Raw genomic sequence first — 21341 nt, 5'->3', positions numbered from 1 at the left:
ATCCGTACTTGATAACTATATATTGCTAGTCTTCAGTTTTCAAAATTTAAGAAAGGGTCCAGGTAGCCTTCGATATATATGACTCAGGAACCCAATCTGTGCGAAATCACTGTTCCTGACCTACCGAAAGTCAAACTACCATTCAAACAAATATAATTCAATTTCGATTCTTCAATGTTATCCTCTATAAATATTCAATCAAAGGTCATTATTTAGATTTAGATATCTAGTGCCTTCTTAAGGTTTCGTTTGCAAAACTTATTCAAATCGATTCAATGTCTGTCTGTCTGTCCGTCTGTCCGTCTATCTGTCTGTCTGTCACACGCACTTTGGTAAACAAGTGGAAACGGTGAACGCCCAGACATGCAGTAAATGATATCCTTCTACGTTGAGACTAGGGGGGGATTCCCATACATGCAAAAGGAGCATACACAATTTTTTTCACCGAATATAGTCATGTTGGGTATCAAATGGAAGGTCTTGATTAGTACTTTTTGATGTCGGTCTTAGTTTTGACATTCATTAGAAAGGCGGGAAGTGGGAGAGGTGGAAAATATTGATTTCTTTAATGGACCCATTCTCAGAAAATACCTACCCGAAAAATCTGAAAAAAAATCATGAAGCTGCCTCTGTATGGTGTCCAGGCCTCAAAATACTCGATATCTGTTCAAATTAAGTTAACAATAGTAGATTACTATATTTTTGGAAAAATTGACTAAAACTCCCCTTAAGTTTACCCCAGAGTTATAAAAGTCGGTAGTAGTATCATCTATAATAAGCATGTTATCTCCAAGTTTGATCAAAATCATAAAAATCATCAACAAAGTTACAGTAGCTCAAAATTGTCAAAGTTGTCTTAACGGGCTACGTACAAATGAGATAGTTCTACACTTAAATATACTCGCAGAAAAAGCAAACAAAACCTTTCAGTCTGAAGCCCCGAGCTTCCAGTTTCCCGACTTGTTTATATTCTAATCTTCTAACAAAAATAGAAGCATCCACAGTTTGTAACTAAGTCAGTCTCGCTTAAACAATTTCTTCAACTCGTGAAACATTATAGTGCTGTTCAAAATGTACCTACTACTCTATTTAACTTTAAATCTCGCAAAATGAATGCTACTTTCCCCCCGACTATCTCCAACTTCGCCCTAAGCTCTCTGAAACTCTTGAAGGGCCAAGCCAAATCAATTTTCTTAGGCACACCAAACATCTGATTCGAAAAATAAGAAAAGTGTCATTATGAGAGTTCCAGTTTGAGGGTCTTTATCGAGAGCGGTATCGAAAAGCCAATCATACCTCCAGGCCTAGCAGAAGACTAATCATCATCTGCAAAATTCGAACTATATGCTAACAACAGAGTGTCAACCGGTACCTAGTGCAAAAAATTGCTTTAAGTTTTCGTGCTTGTAGATACGCTGTAACTAATCGTCGGATTTGATTTGCTTGACCATTTCAAATTACTTATGAAAAAATTAACCGAAACGAAAACTATCTTCCAACTGATATTGAAAGAGGAGTTTCGTCATTACTCACACAACTCTTGGTCTACTTCTTAACACCTGGGTCCACAAGCAAGCTGAGGGTACCACTTTAGCAGGAACTATCGGAAACTTAACGATTCTACGACTTCTTCTTTTTATTCAGCTTTTGTCCCATTCACAAGCGGGGTCGCCTCGTCGTGAGCGGTTTTGCATTTGGCTCTATCAAATGCCCGATCTGGATGCAATCTCGAGGCTTTTAAATTCCCATCCAACGTATCAAGCCACCGTTGTTTCGGCCTGCTCTGTGGTCGTTTACCATCGACTTCGCTGTTCACACCAATCTTGGCTAGTGTATTTGTGTTAGCGCGAATTACGTGAGGATACCATCGAAAACGCCCCTCTCGCAGTTTTTCTACGATCGTGCAACCCCGTATCAATCGCGGATATCCTCATTTCGGATGTGATCAAAATGTGTCACGCCGCTCGTCCAATGCAACATCTTCGCCTCTATTACCGCAAGACGCCGTTCATTGTCTTTTATAGTCGTCGGACGAAATTGCGGTAAATTTTAGAGAGACGTTCGTTGATACGTCGATCATAAAGAACACCAATTGCGGAACACAACTTTATCCAGGTTGCGTTAAGGTATGAAGCAATTTCATAACGCAGCTCTCCATTGGCTGATAACATTGACTCAAAAAACTTGGATCTATCAGTTCTGGACAGGGCACGGCTGCTGACAGTGATTGTGCCCGTTTCATGGGAATCGGTCATCGAAAACTCGGTTTTATTCAGATTCAATCTGAAACCGTGTTGCATGAGACGATCATTCCATTTTTGAACAAATCGCTCGAGATCTATCACTATTAGACGCTAGAAAAACATCAACTGTATAAAGCAGTGTATAGGGCGCTGGACGTTCGATGTCCCGTGTAACAGTGTCCATAACAAGAAAAAAGAGGGGTGGTGGGAGAGCGCTTCCTTGATGAACACCAACAAAGACACGAAGCGGCTTTGATATATTCCATATTGGAACTCTGGTACTTTCTTGCCAGTAAGATGGTATTCCGATTGAAGAATTCACTGAGCCACAGTGTTGGATCCCAGCTCGTCGCTTTCCAGAGCTCACATGCGATATCGTCAGGTCCTGTTGCTTTCCCCGATTTCAAATGTCGGCAATGGTTGCCGAAGTGGATGATAAACAAATTCTTCAGTTGAAATCTGCTCGAAATATTCTCGCCATATATCCATCGCGGCTCGACGGTTAGTAAGCAAAGTACCGTTCTTGTCATTAACGCAACACAAGTGTTCGATATCCTGTGTGCGTTCGTCGATGCAGGTTTCTCTCGCCATTCCGAGTATCCGGTTTAACATAAAGGTTTCTGTAATGGGCCACCAATTGGTGAGCGTTTTACCGTCGAGAAACTTGTGATAAAGGCGTTTCTTTTCACGGACTTTTATTTCAACATCGTCATTCCAAAGCCAAGTATCTCGGTTGATGTACCGCTTACCTGACTTGGTAACTCCAAGGGTTGCAGAGGCCGCTTTGTGAATCGTGTCTTTCATTTGGTTCCACGATTCTTCCACATTCGTAATGGTTGATAATCGCATAAGTGATATCATTTCTTCTCACGAGATCACCACTATTTAATACGCAGCGAGCTAGTGCGTTTCTCACGCTGTTTTGTCGGCGGCTTAATTCGCAGAACGGCAATCAATGGCCGATGTTGAGGTGCGATGGTCTCATAGGGAATGGCTTTACAATCAGTGATGGTGATAAAATGTCGGGGTCTTATGAGAATACGTATAATCGATTTGCGTTTTACTATTTCCGCTATAAAATGTAGACCATCGTTTGATGAACCATGTATTCATAAGTGCAAGGTCATGAGTGTCCGCAAAATAGAGTATACGCTCGACACCCTTATTACGCACTGCAAACCCCTTTCCCCATGGCACCTGCACCCGTCTGCCTTTTTGATCCACATGACTAATAAGGTCGCCATCAATGGTTATATAGTCGCCAGCATGCACGTCAAAAGTGTTTTCACCGAGGAGTTGGCAGAAGGCACCTCTCTCTGTTGAGTATGTGGGCTACAAAAAATAGAGAAGTTTATATCCATTTTTACCGCGTTCGCGTTCTATGTCGCAGCTTTTGGCACTTGGCCATCGGGTTTCTTGCCATCTTCATGCGTGAAGAACCCTTGCCCATTTCATGTCAAGACCGGGCCCGTCCTGCCACGTCGACTAAGGTGGACGCCCTAGCTTTTTTTCGAGGAGTGTTACTCGATCCGATCATCTTGTTTCTAACGACATTGGATGCATTATCTTGGTCAGCCTGTCGCGGGACCTGTCACCAAGAGAGACCAGATAGGGATTATTTATATTGTATTTACCTCCTTCCTTGATCTCAGCATTTTACTTTTATTTTACTGAGGATAGTACCTCAAACGCTACTCGTTTACCTGGGGTTGGCAGCAGCATACTATGTTAATAGCATGGCGGAGTTTAACGATTCTACGACACCGGTCAAATACCCCATGATGCACAAATTCCAACAACGTCCTACAACGCTCTACCATCTTCTCCGTCATCTGGTTGATGAGAGCATATTACCAGATACTAATTTATCTCCCTAGTACAGGTACTTACTACATAGTAACAGGACAATTGGCGATGTAAATAGGCCGGAAAATTCCAACCAGGGCAAATACTACGAGGCCACGCATCATATTGTTTGAGGTTTGCGGCGATATTATACGGGAATATGATCCTTTGCAGTTTTGCATAAGTTGCGCTTACGCAGCTGGCTTTTGTGGAATATAAATAATACATTTCTATATTTAACGACAAATCGCTTCACAGCAGTAATTCTCCCTAAGTACACTACTACTTACTACAGTAAAAAAAAAACAATTTTTATGAATTTTTTTCTCTGCTGCTTTATTATATATGACGACGCTACTTCTTACATCTCGTAAAGTACTTTATCTTAATAATAATAATAATCGTTGGCGCAACAATCCATATTGGATCAAGGCCTTGAAGTGTGTTAGAGCACTTCATTCAAGACCGTAACGGTACACTACAGTACACTGTGGGAGGCAATGTGGTCAGCATTGCGCTCGCCCGAGATTATTACCCTGATTTGACTCAGGTACTCATTCACAGCTGAGTCGACTGGTGTCCGACATCCAATCACGATAACAAATTCCTCTGCCCCCAGCGAGATTTGAACCGCGACCTTCCGCTACGATAGCCCAGCGCTCTAACCACTTGAGCCATCCGGACCCACCTTATCTTATATAATAATAATAATCGTTGGCGTCCATGTTGGATCAGGGCCTTGAAGTGTGTTAGAGTACACGCAGAGTAATTCCACCGTATTGAACCTAGAGAGAGAGTTCAAACGGTTTCTGCATTCCTGAACGATTTTCGAGGTGATCAAAGGACTACTCAACGCCCTCAATGCAGCTTGGCTATTACTGCAGATTGCGATGCACCTGCCCTCCAACCGCTCGTCAATCACCCAGTTTGCGCGTAAACTTCGGCCTGAAAAACATTCAAAGCTGCGCCGAATGTCGTGCTCATGACAGCACTGATACCCAGACACACAGTTCTTTGTAGTGCGGCTAGTTTACGGTGATATCTTTTTGTCTCATCTTTACCCACCACACTACGGATGCATATACGAGCATCGCCCTAATGATGACAATTACCATATGAGGCCTGAGTCCCCATGTCGAGGCAAACGTCCGTCTGCACACCCCACACGCTGTGCGAGCTCGTTTCATCTTTACCTCTACATGTTTGTTCCAAAGAGATTTTTTATCTAGAGTGACACCCAGATATTTCACTTCTTCGGAGAGTTGAAGGGCACTAACCCTCATCTCAGGGAGGTAAAGTCCATCCAGTTTTCTCCTTTTTGTGAATAATACCATTGTGGTTTTATTTGGATTAACTGAAAGACCATGTCTGAACACCAACTGTCTATCAAATCAACGTTGTATATTCCGACATACCGTTCCAAGATCCCAATCAACAGTAAGCAGAGCCACGTTGTCAGCATAAGCTTGAGCGTGTATTGGCAAATTTTACAGTTCACAAAGTAGTGAGTCGATCAGAAAACTCCACAGAAGTGGCGATAGCACACCTCCTTGGGGGCAGCCTTTCGTTGCTTCTGCAATTAGGTAGCGATCGACACTCACTTCAGCACACACCAATCTCTGCGTTAGCATAGCATGAATCCACTTAATTAAAGCATCATCAACATCATGCACTCTGGCGGCATCACAAAGTTTTTGAAAAGGCGCACAGTCGAAAGTCCCTTCAATGTCCACTAACACCCCCATCGCGTACTCACCATTCAAAGTTGCATCCTCTATCTTTGTGACCAAAGAATGAAGAGCAGACTCACAGGACTTTCCACGCTGATAAGGGTTGTAGGTTTTACTAAGTGCGTTTCCACGAATGTGATGCTCCACCAGTCTCTCCAAACCTTTCAGCAAGAATGAAGTCAAGCTGATCTGCCTGAAGTTCTTTTCTGATTAGAATAGTCATCTTTCCCAGGTTTCGGTATGAAGACTACCTTAACCTTTTACCAAGAGCAAGACATCCTTGAAAAATATTTCTTAGAAATTGCTCTAAGTGCTCCATAACGTCCTTTAGCATCGCCGGATAGGTGCCATCCATGCCAGGTGCTTTGAAATATTCAAAGGACAGTATAGCAGCTTTCACCTTTTCATGGGTAACAACCGCTTTCGAAGTGTTCCAGTTCCCCTTGCAGCACTTGCGTGTTGAAGGGGTTGCAAGAACCGTCAGCTCTCCCACTGCCACTTCTTTCACCCGTTCTCCCGGGTGGTGTACTTTCAGGAGGGTTTGTACTGATTCCAGAGAGTCCAACTTGGCCGACTCATCCCTTTTAAGGACTCTGCACAGCCTTGATGTCTCTCTTTCGCCTTCCAGTTCCTCACAGTACGCTCTAAAAACATCTCGTTTCGAACACCTAATAAGCCTCTTATATTCACGCTGTGAGTTCCTGAAATTAAACCAGTCTTCGTTCTTATTACTTTTGCAAGCACAGTTCAGAAGTCGACTGGTTCATTTCCTGAGCTTTTGCAGTTCCCGCTTCCACCAAGGAACCGTTTTACCGCTCTTGCCTCGGGAAATAGGACAAGCCTCTTCATAGCACTCTAAAAGTGTGCAGTTCAGAGGTTTTAATTCATCGTCCAGCGCCAAAGGAGTCCTAAGTCGCCTAGGAAACTGTACTTTATTGCCAAGAATTTCATTAAACTTTGTGTAATCCGTTTTCCTAGGGTTCCATCTTTGTACTGCAGACTATTCGTTCGCAATAGTCAGATTGAATTCTAAGTATCGGTGATCTGACAATGAGACCTCGTCTAGTACTCGCCAGTGTGTAATCAACTCTAACACTTTTGAGGTACAGATTGTTAGATCAATTACTTCGCTTCTTCTCGGTCTCAAGGAGGTAGGGGTGCACCCTACGTTTGCAGACATAAGACCAGCTGAAGTGATGAAATCAAATAGCTTCTCTCCTCTTGGATTGCATTTGCTACTGCCCCAACAAATATGTTGAGCATTCGCATCGCAACCTATTAAGAGTTCGAAACCACTTGATTCTGCATACACCACCAGATCCCCAAGCTCTTGCGTCGGTGATGTCAGTTGATATCGGTTGATGTCGGTTGATATCAGGGCGCAAGCTCTCGGTCTTATGGATCTTTCAATGCCACAGATTCTGTTAAATCGAACCGCCCCAAGAGCACTTAGCGCGGAAGAGTAGGGAAGGAGTTGAAGCATTTGGTGAAATCCTGGGGGAGCTGATTTCGATTAAATGCGGTCGATGACATGTAGGTGTGGTTGACGCGCTGTACCAAGGCGAAAATAACGACCCCATTTCGCCAATAGATTGCATATTTCCACTGTGTTTACACAAAAGATGCAACTATGATTTATTTCATAAAATTTCTTCTTTGCACTCTTTAGTGATTTTCACAATATTCCTAAAAAATTATTTCTTAAAGATTTTCTCATAAATGTTTTACTGTATTCGGACTATATGCATTACCTTCTGCGGTGCGAACAAATATCGATAAGAATTTCCACACTTTGGAATAGTTAAAAATTAATTACTTGTCTACTTATCTTTTAGCTTCCACACGATATACGTGGAATATTTCACTTCATTGTATCTAACGCTGCTGCGTCATCCGTTTCCGATCAATTAGTGCTAACATTCTATACTTCGCATAACTTCAATTGTCAAACAAATCAGCTAAGTGCTCTTCGGTCTCCTCTACTAAAGTTTCGAGGCCCATGAAACTGGAACCGGCGAAACCCACGTTTCACTGCAGCCCATCGCGAAAAAAGTTAACTTTCAAGCCTAGCTAACACCTTCCAACCATTATTATGAAGCTTGCGATTGTTGAGGCAGGTATTTTGGAAGATTTCCGTAACCGGCTTCCAGCGCTGACTCTAGCGATTCGGCATCAGCATTGACTCCTCATCTATCCGCATTCGTCATCCAACCCAGTTTCGCGTGTGGAGTTAGCCCAGTGTCTAGCAATTCGCCGAATGAGAAGTGGCTGGTGATGTGGGAAATATTAAATCGCCTTTAGTCTGAATCTAAGAAGTCTGAGAGAAAGTGCGCCGACTCGATTAAATTCTAGTTGTGGTGGTGGTTCTGTAGTTTTTCGGTGATTGTGGATAGTTCGGTGCTGTGATAGGTAGATAATCTGTGGTGACCTCTAATTGATAGTACCGGCTGATTGCTTCTACTCCCACATATTAACTACAATTCAATAGTAGTCGGTACAGTATTCCTCGTGACTATTTGTTATTGATCCTGTGCCATCGCACTCCTATTGACAATTTCCCAAACAAACCCCAGTCGTGTTTGAGACGTGCAGTTTAAATATAGACTAGCAAAATGGATGAGGAAATTATGTGGAAAGAATTCTACGACAAAATGAAGGAGGCGAAAGCTAACCCGCCAACAGAACATGAGAGCCAGTGAGTTTTCTTCTTTTATTTTTGTTTTTGCATCTAGATTTGTTTATCATTTTTCGTACACCTCCACAGCATAAAACAAGATATTTTCCAATTAGATATTAATTAGTTCACAACGGACTTGTTTGATGAAAAATCAACTTTGAGATGTAATTATAAAATATGACATCATCTCCGCTCTGGATCATACTTTGGAAATTAGAGTGTTCGATTCATTTCTCTGTTTAATTATTGCATCCAGCCAGATATTTATCTGGGAGTGTACCTGCCAAGTACATATTTGCAGTTGGATGCTATTTGCATACGAGTTTTGCCATCTTGTCTGCAACAACGAACACCACATGGTTGTGTATCACATGCTGCTTGTACTGTGAGCCATTTACTTTTCATAGCCAGATTTAACCCGGAAATATCCGCGGCGAATAAGATAATTCGCATGAATTTGTAAAGTCAAGGAGACATCCGGACTGAAAGGCTTTAGAAAATGATATCGCTATGAAAAATATTTCCTCAGAAATATGATGTAGTGTATTCGTGGGACAGAGAATAGATCATAGAGAGATGCAAGGGTATAAGTCACGATTCATATGTAAGATGCAGAGCTGAATTCTTGCAAACATCTGACAAATTTTTCTGTTCTAACTTTTCTTAATTTTTAAATAGCATAGCATATGAACTCCGATTCAAAACGAATTTTTCCTATAAACAGTCATACACCCTGAGGAATTTTAAATAACTCAGCCCTTGGATTAGTAATGTATAACACATACATTGCTAATCTAAGCTAATAACCAAAATGTACATATATATAAATTGCAATCATAATATCATTATCTAAAAACAATATTACTCACAGAATAAGTCAGCAGAAAGTTTGCATTCTGATTTATTAATTCACCGCAATGACTAGCTTCAAGGTACGCGTAATGCACGGTTTTTCGATATGAAAGTTTCATTAGAAAACTCAATGATGCATTCGCCTACATGGGTGCTTGTCAGATACTCTTTATTGGCACATTCTTTTTGGTTGAGAAACTTGAAATTATTCAGAGCAGATCTAAGAACTCTGTCTGGTAAATCAATGTATGAAAGATATCGACGAAATGGCAGATGAAGGTTCTCCACGAAATTAATACTGGAAATGAGTTAACAACCCTGCAATCAGTTCTAATAGAGATGTTCAACGGCCCTGAAAGCATGTGCAATTGATTAAGCACTACATTGATAGAACTGCCATCATATTGTCTATTGAATTATTATCATGTTCAGCGCAATGTTTTCGTAGATAATTGTGTACCGAATGTCTATTGAGTGCAATTGTTTTGATAATAATTTCTGTGCTGCCTCAACTTCAAGAACATTTGATAAGAATTACAATAATTGTAATTATGTCGGGGGACTCTATCAATATTTATTTGCGGGGAGACTATGGTAAGCAACCGTCTAAAGGGCAAAGGACATATTTGTTAATGAGTTTTATATATCATTGCTTACTTTTTTAAAAACTAATCAAGAATTAATTTACTAGTGTATCTATTGGAATGTTATGTTCATGCCAAACGTGCATTGCTTCTTCTAAAAGAAACCTGGCCATGGAAAAAAGTCTGAGTTCCTCTCTCACGGTCTACTTGAAAGTTTCACAATAGTTTCATGGTAGATTAAAAGTCGGGAAACCGGAAGCTGGACGCTTCGAAGGATTTTGTGTATTCCTCAGTAGGTAGCGCGTAATATATGCGTATATTATGTGAGAGTATCCACTTTCGGGTGATTATTATTATTCTGTTAAGGGAAAGTCGCACCGCGTCCTTGAAGAACTATTGTGCCCCTTTTACTGGTTATAGTGTACCTGTTGATCATAGTATCTCAAGCAGGCCTGTAACCGTTAGGAACTTTAGTATGTTCCCCACTTCCAGAAGTTTCAGCTTTGCATCTGGTATTAAGTGTTCTCCCAGATGTATCGACCTACTTTGCACAAGTGCCGGACACTGTCCCAGGACGTGCATAGAGGTTTCGTCCTCCTCCTCACAGAACCTGCAGGCAATGTCCGTAGATATCCCTAGCTTCCCTAGGTGGTAGTTCAGCCAACAATGACCAGTGAGAATTCCCACTATGATTCGAAGGATCTTTTTGGTGAGGTTTAAGCAATCCTTTGTGCGCATAGATTCGTATCCCCCAATAAGCACCCTGGACTGCTCCATCCCTGGCAGGCCCGCCCAATATAGTTCCCTCAACCGTTTCTCTTCGTTTCTTAGATTCATAGCCATGAAACCGTTTCCGATTCCACAGAAGGGTTCTGGCCCGTGTAAAGGCATCCCTGCTCCCTTCTTGGCTAGTTCGTCCGCTGCCTCATTGCCTTCCAGCCCAGCATGGCCTGGAACCCAAAGTATCCAGACCTTGTTGGACGAGCCGAGTGTATTCAGTCTCTCAAGGCATTCCCATACCAGTTTAGAGTTCACCTGGTTGGACCTAAGTGCCTTGATCGCTGCTTGGCTATCGGTGAGAATAGCTATGTTCTGCCTCATGTAGTTCCTTTGCAGATTAAAGGAGGCACATTTGTCTATGGCGTAAATTTCCGCCTGGAATATGCTAGTGTACCTGCCCATTGGCTCAAAGTACATTTTCCTTGGACCAATGACACCGGCACCCGCTCCCTCTGCTGTGAGGGATCCGTCAGTGTATCAAGTAATCAGTTGCTGGTTTAAGCCGTATGTCGCAGCCACGCTCTCCCAGTTTGCCTTGTTACTCCAACGTGTTTCAAACTTCTTATCGAAGTGAAACCTCGTTGTCATGTTGTCCCTCGGTATCAGTAATTCGGGATACCGCCTAGAAAGGATATCAATCTTCCTTCGATTTAGGCAGCTCCCCGCCTAACTCATGCTACCGGCCATCCTGAATATTGATCTCCTTGCCTGCATCTGTATGTGCAGATGGAGAAGGGTTAATCCCAGAAGGACCTCCAGGGATGCCGTTGGGCATGTCCTCATTGCTCCACTGATACACACGCAAGCCAGCCTTTGGAGCTTATGTAATTCCCTGGCTTGTGTGCTGAGTTGGGTTCTTTCTGCCCAGATTACCGCTCCATAGGTAATCATTGGTCTTACTATTGCAGTATATATCCAAAGTAGTATCTTCGGGCTGCAACCCCATTTTTTTCCTGCTATGGATCTGCAAGTCATCAAAGCCCTCGTGGCTTTCCGACAAGTGTTTCCGACATGTGTCTTCCAGAGTAATTTTTGGTCTAGCGTGATTCCCAAATATTTGACCTCTGTTTCTCGTTTCACCTCCATATCATGTAATGTTATGGCTTTCAGGTGATCCAGCTTACGCCTCCTAGTGAATGGCACTATGGTTTTGGTTGGGTTGATCCGCAGTCCCACCTTCCTGCACCAGGCACTAGTAACCCTTAATCCAGTTTGGATTCTATCACATAGGGTATCTTCATATTTGCCCCTACAGATTAGAACAATGTCGTCCGCGTAGCCCTGGACTTGTATTCCATTATTAGTTAACACGTCCAGGAGTTCATCCACTACCATACAGCATACATCAGCGGCGATAGTACTCCGCCCTGTGGACAGCCTTGAGTGGTGTTCATGATAATAGAGTTTGTACCTGTTTGTACCTCTATTTGTCTGCTTTCTAGCATTTTGCCCATCCAGAGTGCCAGGGTGTTTCCCACTCCTTTGCAGCTCAGGGCATCCTGTATCTCTGTGTGCGATGTGTTGTTGAATGCTCCTTCGATATCCAAAAACGCGCACAGTGCAATTTCTTTTGTTTCTATGGCGTCCCGTAGTACCTCTGTCAGCTGATACAGAGCAGTTTCAGTTGACCTTCCTGCCCGGTAAGCGTGTTGACAGTGATGTAAGGGATTACGTTTTAGAACGTTAGTTCTAATATAGTTGTCTATGACCTTCTCCACCGTTTTGAGTACGAACGATGTTAGGCAGATTGGTCTGAAAGATTTAGGGTGAAAAGGATCCTTTTTACCCGCCTTCGGAATAAAGACCACTTTTGCCCGTCTCCATGTCCTTGGTATGTAACCCAGTGCTATGCTCCCCCTTACCACCCTCAGAAGAAACTTCTTAGAGATAATTCCTAGGCCTCTCTGGATAAGTGCTGGGAAAATGCCATCTGCTCCGGGAGATTTCATTGGTTGAAAGGTTCCCACTGCCCATCTTAGCCTAGCTTCTGAGCATTCCTCTTTTGCTAGTTTCCAGCTCTCTTTCCTTCCCCATTTCGGGTGATATTGACATTCATAGTCTTCAATTTTCAAAGAAGCAACAACTTTGAAGTATTATAAATTTGTTAGTAATAGTGCGTTTTCCATCAAACTGGTAAGATCATGCTCTACATTATAGCCTACATCACTGCAAAATTTCGTGGTTCTTGGATAAATTTAAGGGGGCGGGGGGCTTCCAGCCAATTACAAAAAAATATAGTAATATACTATTATTAACTTTATTTGAACAGATATCGGTATGGAAGGTATTTCAGAGCCCAGGCACCATATTGGCAGCCTCCTCATTTTTTTCAATTTTTTTCGGTTTGGTAGTTTCTGAGAATGGCCCCCTTAAAGAAATGATCACTTTCAACCCCCAACACTCCCCACCTTTGCAACAAAAGTCAAAACCAAGATACCCCACATGACTATAATAATAATAATAATCGTTGGCGCAACAATCCATATTGGATCAGGGCCTTGAGGTATGTTAGAGCACTTCATTCAAGACCGTAACGGTACACTAGAGTAGTCCACTGTAGGAGGCAATATGGTCAGCTTTGCGCTCGCCCGAGATTATTACCCTGATTTGACTCCTTCACAGCTGAGTCGACCGGTATCCGACGTCAAATCACGATACAAATCCCACTGCTACCAGTGAGATTTGAACCGTAACCTTCCGTACGACAGCCTTGTGCTCTAACCACTCAGCTATCCGGACCCGTGACTATATTTAATTCAACGTTAACGGATGGAACTCACTGTATGTGTGAGGATTCACAGTTCCCACCTTTCCACCAAATTTGGTGTCAATCGCTATAACCGTCTCCGAGAAAAATACGTGTGACGGACAGACAGACCTAAACCGATTTTAATAAGGTTTTATGTTTACACAAAACAAAATAAAAACGACGAATTCTAAACAAAAGCGTAATGACAAATCTCCAATTTCTATTATAATGCCGCTATTAAGTTAGTTTAATTTGGTGGCGAGCGTCACAGCTCCAAGCAATTAAGCCTTTTATAAGGCCCATCCTTTAAAATGGCCTCCCGCCTGCGGCGTTCTCACTTCTTAAAGGACAATAAAAACGCAGCCCTAGAGAACTCCGGTTCTATAATAAATACTTTCGCCTGCAGGCAAGAATGTAAATTTCTCAATTCGGATACGTGAATCCTTGCAATTTCACCCTTCAGAGCACACTTTACAGTGGATTGCCGATTGTCCAGCCAATCTTTTGTCATCTTCACTACCAGCGAGGTTCGAATAGTCTGACACCAATGTCAGTAATGTTTCCTTCACTCAGCTCAGTTTCGGCAGTAACTGGTGGCAACTTTACAACAAATTTGTTAATATGTTGTTGCTTTTTAATGCTTATAACGATGCCATGACTTCAAAGCAGATTTTTATCGCGAAGATTCTTCTGCTGGCAATAAAATGTCGCTTATGACTTGGAATATGATTGTTATTTTTCCAGAAGGCCAGGCCACTCTCTTAACCGAGTTTTCCGAGAACATCTCTGAGCCCTGGGCAGCGTTTAGTGCGGCAGATGATTCGGCTCAGAACTTGCATTACCCAACCACTTCAAAAGTGAACCAAATAGAACCTTTGTAATGATGTGTGGATCACTGATTAGACTGATGAAGTAGTAACATGAGCGTGTTTCGACCAAACCATACAAGACTGTGTAAGGCAATTTTCAGATAAATGACATATATTGTGCTACCTTCATTCAAATTCTGCTTTGATGAGTTCGGGAACACTCTTTGGCTGCCTCCTCTCCAACGTCCAAGTCATTGCTGATGATTAGGAAGCGCAGATCAACGATAGCTTTTACAGAATTATATGTGATGCCGGTCAATGAAAGCGATGTGATAACTTTGCGAAAAGGAAATTTTTGGAAAGCTATGAGACTCTGAAACTCGATGAGGGTTAATCCCACAGCGACCACCACACAATTTTGTTCAAACTAACATAGACAGGGAGTCTGTAGGAAAACTACAAATTCAAAATTGACGGCAAACTTCTTTCAAAGACCAAAATGGGACTCAATGACGAGGTTATGCGCTTTTTCCAGTAAAAATGAAAAATGACAGAAAAGTGAACTACCTAATCTTCTCTCGAGTCATCATTAAGCCATTAAGGATTGCCCAAAAGGCACTAGATAAGATTAACTAAGAAAAGAGAAAGCCTCTAAAGAAACTTCAAGTAAGATGTGTAGCAAAGTAAGTAATATGCTCTGATACAATATCGATGATGGGCTCGTGGCATATATCATCCCCGTGGATATCCCACGGTACTGCCCACACTATTGTAGAACGCCATTTACAATTATGTGGTTAACTTTAATAAGCCAGGAAGTTATGTAATATCTGTTTTTGAGGGGTAGGTGAATATGTTAACGCCCAGAGTGTTGGATTCTCACCGGCGGACCATCAACCAAACGCACCTCATCAGACAGTTAATCTCCCAAAGCTCTTCTGTCTTGGGGAGCCTTCAAATCAGGGAATTCCTTTCAGCAACGGAAGGAACCCCTTGCCACTCGGCCCTTCCACCCATTGAGCTCTGTCTTCTTTGCGACAAAAACCCGAACGTAATGCGCAAAGTTCCCCGCCTCTATACTTGCGTAAGGCGGTTACTATATACTTCCTGGCCAAGAGCGTTAGCCTTTACCTTTGCGCCATAGAACAGAACAAGCTGCGTTGTATTCATCAGAAGTCATCGCCGGTTAGACGCAGGACTCCCAATGTTTGCCATTAGCCGACTTAAGGCGGAAACTCTAGCTGCAGCCTTGTCCGCTGCTGCTTTGATTTACTGGAGAAAGCTAATCTTTGAGTCAAGCGCCAGTCCAAGGTACCTAACTGCCGGTTTTGACTCGATTATTGACTCTCCAATCGATAATGGGACATAAGATCGGGATTCTCTCTGTAGTCAGAAGATTACTTCAATTTTTTTCAGTGTATGTTAAGGTTGAAACCATAAGCAGTCATCCATCCGCTTACCCGTCGGATCAATATGCCAAATCGGCATTATGCCTGCTTGATAATGCGTTCGACAACAAACGTGACAACATCAGCTGCATAACCGACCAGGAGTAACTTTAATGGAATGTCAAGTCTTAGCAGACTATCGTAGGAAGCGTTCTAGAGGTCTGGCTGTAGAATGGATCCCTGTGCTACCCCCGACGTAACCTCCATTCTCCTGTAGTGCCTTATAGAGCAGGGAGCGATTCATTAGATAATCGCTCAATATCCGTAAGAGGTAACTCGGCAAGTGGAGAGTATTACTTAGTGTGCCTAGAATGTCTTTTTATATGACGGAATTAAAAGTATTTATGACGCCAATTGTTACAAGGAGCACCATCCACCGGGCTGGGCAGCTGTGTGTCTTCGCTCGATGAGCTGCACGGGAACATCCACTGCGGATCTTCCTACAAAATATCTTGAGCATATCAAGTTTTACTCAATTAAAGACAAAAACTCGCGGAGCAAAAAATGGAAAAATCGGTTCAGGCCTAACTTAGGCAAAAACTTGGGGGCATGTAGGAAACTGTACACAGGATTGGTATGTTGAAATATCAAAAAGGTTAAGGATATCCGATTTGAGTTGAGGAAGGGTTTTGGATTAATCGGTTTTCGGTGAAAATGTCGAAAAAAGGAAGTATGGCGGTTGAAGAATATACTTCTTCTTCTTTTTCTTCAGCTTTTGTCCCGTTCACAAGCGGGGTCGGCTCGTCCTGATCGATTTCGCCATTTAGCTCTATCGAATGCCTGAGCTGGGTGCAATCTCGAGGCTTTTAAATCCCCATCGAGCGTAGCAAGCCACTGTTGTTTCGGCCGGCCTTTTGGACGCCTTCGACTTCGATGTTCAGACTAATCCTAGCAAGTGAATTCTCGTTAGCGCGAATTATGTGATCATATCATCGAATACGCCTCTCTCGCAATTTTTCCACGATCGGTGCAACCTCATAACAATTGCGGATATCCTCATTTCGGATGTGATCAATCTGTGTCACGCAACTAGTCCAACGCAACATCTTCGTCTCCATTACCGCAAGTCGCCGTTCATTGTCTTTTATAGTCGGCCAACACTCAGAACAATAGAGAGCGACAGGACGGACGACATTGCGGTAAATTTTAGACTTGAGACGTTCGTTGATACGTCGATCACAAAGAACACCAGTTGTGGAACGCCACTTCATCCAGCTTGTTTTTCACGGTGTTTCTCCATGAGTAACCGCAAATAATTAAATCAATTTCTCCATCGAGTCGACACAAAGCACCTTAATGGTAGAGATGATATGCCTGCCGTGACAACAGCGGATATTACGAGTCGTAATGACATGACTAACTGAATTATTCGTATTCATTTGTGTAGTTGCTCCTCCTGCTCCTTTTATTTTTTCAATGGAAAACAACATCAGTTTGAATTGTCAACCTCGTTGCCTCCTCTATTCATTTATAGACATCTCAAACAGAAGGACTGATTTGAGATTGGGGATATTGAATTCGGACTTCAAACTAGAGAATAATAAAAAAAATAATAAAATAAGCTCCACCAGCAATTTTACTATTTTACCTTGCTTATGAAAGATGATAGATTTATACTCATGATAACACTCGAAAAATTAAATTATGGATAGAAATTGAGTATGAATGAATGAATACATAGAATTTTTTTTGTGCGCCGCGTCCGTGGATTTATGATTGCAGAAAAATAACTTAACCTCGACCGGTGGAAACAAAGTTTTGATGGGCATTTAAACGGCATATTTTTTAAGCAATACCGTTCAATTTCAAAGCCAAGTCAAGACTTCAGTGTCATTAAGGTATAAATTTATTTCAAGCATCTTCTATATTGAGGATTTCGATAGATGAAAATATAAGTACTATACATATAAGAATGCATCTGGCATATTATATTATATTATGAGAAACAATATTGCATCCTCAATATTGAATATGCAAAACCTTGTTTAACAACAGTTAACGGCTCTATAGCATTCCATATTCTAAATTTCATATCCAGTCTCGGAAATCAAGCAAAAATAAGCAGAGAAAGTCAGCAAAAATGTAATTCCCGCGCTGGAGTGCATTGTACCGATTAAACCAGTTACCATTTGTAGTTCCCTGAAACTGAGATTTCTTTAGAAAGAATTGTATATATATTTTATATGCAGAAGCGCGTCATCGAAATGGTTAAAAATAGAAGATAATGGAAGCCACATTATTGTTGACAACAGTAGTGTTAAAATTCTAAGTGCGTCTTTAGCGTTGCACCATTACTTGCACGGTTTCTGTGTTAGACCTAAAAATTAAATTTATTTAGCCTTCCCATTTAAAAATGCTGGTGTTCTTCCCCGCATTTAAATCAAAGTGTTAATTTGAATTAGAAAATTATTCTCAACTGATTCAGCCACATTTTGCTGGGAATTTTTTGTATGTATTATATGCACTATAACGCATTTGATTTGGATTCTACCAATTATATTACGAAATTTAGATCTTCCAACTCACTCTACCTTCAAAACACCTTCGTCATTATTCATAAAATTTCAAGCAAGACAATGGTTGCTTTTTATTGCAGTCATAGAGTCTCTATGCGATTTATTTTCTCATTATATTACGCATTTATCTTCGAAAAATTAAGCAGCAAAAGATGTTTGTTTTGGTTTGAGTTTCATTTTATGATGAGATGTAGCATTCTATAGCAAACGTATCTAATTTGACGCCATAAGATTTTAATATTCCAAACAGCAAGCGTGGAAAATTAGAAACACTACTATTTCTCAAGCTATAAATGATATATTTCATATGACGAAAGTATTCATTTGGGAATAATTAATATACATAAGATCGTGTGTTTGGAATGCATCTCCATCAAATTGTAAACAATTATTTTGTTGTCAGTGCTTATAGAAAAAGTTGAGCTTTTAATAAGGTTTTGTATTCCGATAAAAGCTTTTTACTCTCAAAAGTATGTTTGTATATTATCTTTCGATTTTCGTACCGATTCAAATTTATTCAGAAACGATAGTTTCCTTATAATACAGGATTAACAACTGTCGAAAAATATTGGCCTATAAAGGAAGGAAAGAAAGGCAATATGTACATACATATATGTAAACATTTGTGTCACCAACGATAGCTTTATATAGTATTAAATAGAAAAACCAAATTGAATTAAATTAAGAAATCGTTTGGAGAGCCGCGATTGAAGTAGTGGTAACGGCTGGTGAAAGTTATGGGGACGCAGTTCATCTGTCGATATTTTTGAATTCCCTTTGGAACCATTTATTGACCTCTGCTAAATGGTATAGTCAGTTAGTTTAGTTTACTGGGGGAGCCCCAGCTCACAGGCTTTAACGAATCTGAGAACATTCTCCAGAGACCGAGAGTGTGTAGATTCTTCAGAGACAGAGAGTGTGTAGGTTCTTCATTGAAGAAAACCTTACCAAGGGGTCTTCGTCTGAGATCTAAGGAGGTCGGGCAGCTGCATGAAAATAGCAGGGCCGTCTCCTCCTCACATTGGCTGCACATAGCCGAAACCATCACCCCAATCCTTTCCATATGGTAGCTCAAGGAGCAGTGTCCCGTTAAAAGCCCTACTAGAGTTTTTATGTCCCACTTCTTACGGGGCAACAAAAATGCCGCTCTGGTGATATGTCGTTGCTGTTTAGTGCTAATAATGCTGCCTGACTGTCGGAACAGATTCGAATGGTGCGACTCCTCCATTTTTGTCACAGGCATTCTCCTGCTGCCAATGAAATGGCATATATCTCCACCTGGAATATGGTCATCATTTTCCGGACGGGTCCGGCCAGTTCCATAATCGGATTCCCCGAGAACACCCCCACGATTTTTCCCTTTTGGTTATTACGACAGTGTATGTCTTTTGAAAGACGAATCTGGAAACCCTGATATGATTCCTGGATATGGTGCTTCCACGTTAACTTGCAGTCGAAAAGGGAACATAACTAGTTCAGTCTTCCTAGAGTTCACCGTGAGTCCATTGCAGAGGCACCAACTGTGGATTTCATGAGGAGTTCCATGTATTATATAATGTATAATTATATAATGTATATAACAAAATTTACTGGAAAATCCCCGCAATGCATTCTAGGGGGGAAGGCAGGAACATTAACCACATTATTGAAAAGTTCGAAAGGAATCCTACTATCTTGACCAAACCTACTAGAACTACTGGAAGTTGTCATTTTCACGTTATTTTACTGAACGCTAAGACATCATAGGACTCATGTACTAAATGCATATAAATGACGAGAGCATTTTCCCTAGCTATAAATTGTCGTTTCTCTTGGGGTGTCTCGCTCCAGAAAAATTCATTTAGTAACCAATGTCAAAATTAGCAGTAGCATATGTATACTTATAAAGGATTTTACTTTATGAACTACCAATTACAAGCACTTCTAACATACCATTTTAATGCACCACAAGATGCCGGAAAGCCGAACTAGGCTAGTGGTCATCGAGGTTAATCTTTCTAGGAATCGAATACTACTAAATGGAGGACATGGTGCAATTTTATTTTCATTTTTAAGGTTTTGTGTAAAATAAATGGATGTCAAATGTGTATGTTTTATCAATAGGATACCGTTATCAAGTTGGCCCCCTAAAACATGCTCATAATCGAAATTAGTTTTAGTTTACCACCTAATAATGGGGAGTGATTTTGTATGAAATATTTCCATAATGAATCCAGTTTATGTGGTGAGATGAAGTTATCATTGCCATTACCGCCGTGGTCCACAAACGTTACCTCATCCATTCGATGCTGTACCTCACGCAATCTCCGATCCCCACACACGTTCGCCTTCATAAGTTATTTCCAGGAGCTAACACATACTTTCGCCGCCATTGCTAACCACCTTGAACTTCACATTCAATGTCGGTGGTTGCAAAAGCAAAAATTAATTCGAATTTTCACTATTCAAATTATAGCAACAACACATTGTTCAGATGGAAATTAGGAACTTGGAATTGGAAAGTTATGCAATTGTACCTCATCATAGTAGTCAAACACCTTGGAACTCTTTAGTGGATAATAGTAAATTTACAAAAGAAGTCCATGTTAAGAGGTTCGTTCCTAGTCCTTATTAAACGGTTCAGCAACTAGTGTTTCCACCATGGTGCGTGTTCAGTACAGCACAGACGAAAGTATTTATACTATCCAGCAGCTAGAGTGTCCATCATCTAACGTGCCAAACAGAAAAGAATTTTTCCATGCATTTACTATGAGAGTATTCATACTTTCCAGTAGCTGGAGCTTGTCAGCGGGTCCAGCGCGAAGTGTGTCAGCGCCGTAAAAGCCAAGAAAATTCATCTCACGGCTTGAATTTGTATGATGAAAGGAAATCATTGCGCATGTACATCGTTGAGTCTTTGAGGAGGTATTTCATCTCAATGGGCATTTTTCCACCCATGTGGAAGTTCTCTCATCTCACACCCATTTTTAAGAGTGATCACAGACAGTCCGTTGAAAATTACCGAGGTGTTGCTACTTGTCAGTTATCCCTAAACTATTCGAGAAACTGATCTATAATAAACTCATTTCATTGAACCTCTTCTCAACGAACAACATGGGTCTCGAAAAG

General features: G+C 41.4%; 1 protein-coding gene across 2 annotated transcripts in view; it reads left to right on the top strand.

The window, feature by feature from the left end:
- The window catches only part of LOC119658469 (protein unc-13 homolog 4B), a 114274-nt gene that overhangs the window by 31511 nt on the left and 61422 nt on the right, over nt 1–21341 (top strand). Inside the window, exon 1 of one of the 2 annotated variants that reach the window (XM_038065889.1) lies at nt 7820–8513. The exons of the other annotated variant lie outside the window; for it this stretch is intronic. Within the exon in view, the coding sequence (XP_037921817.1) occupies nt 8431–8513 (83 nt within the window). The 5' untranslated portion in view covers nt 7820–8430. Of the gene's footprint in view, nt 1–7819; nt 8514–21341 lie in introns of those variants that run through there. 2 annotated transcript variants of the gene reach the window in all.

Source organism: Hermetia illucens, chromosome 5 (assembly GCF_905115235.1).
Source record: "Hermetia illucens chromosome 5, iHerIll2.2.curated.20191125, whole genome shotgun sequence".
NCBI classification, from domain to species: Eukaryota; Metazoa; Arthropoda; class Insecta; order Diptera; family Stratiomyidae; genus Hermetia; species Hermetia illucens.
Note: the sequence above shows the minus strand (reverse complement) of the source record. Positions and strands in the feature narration are given on the sequence as shown.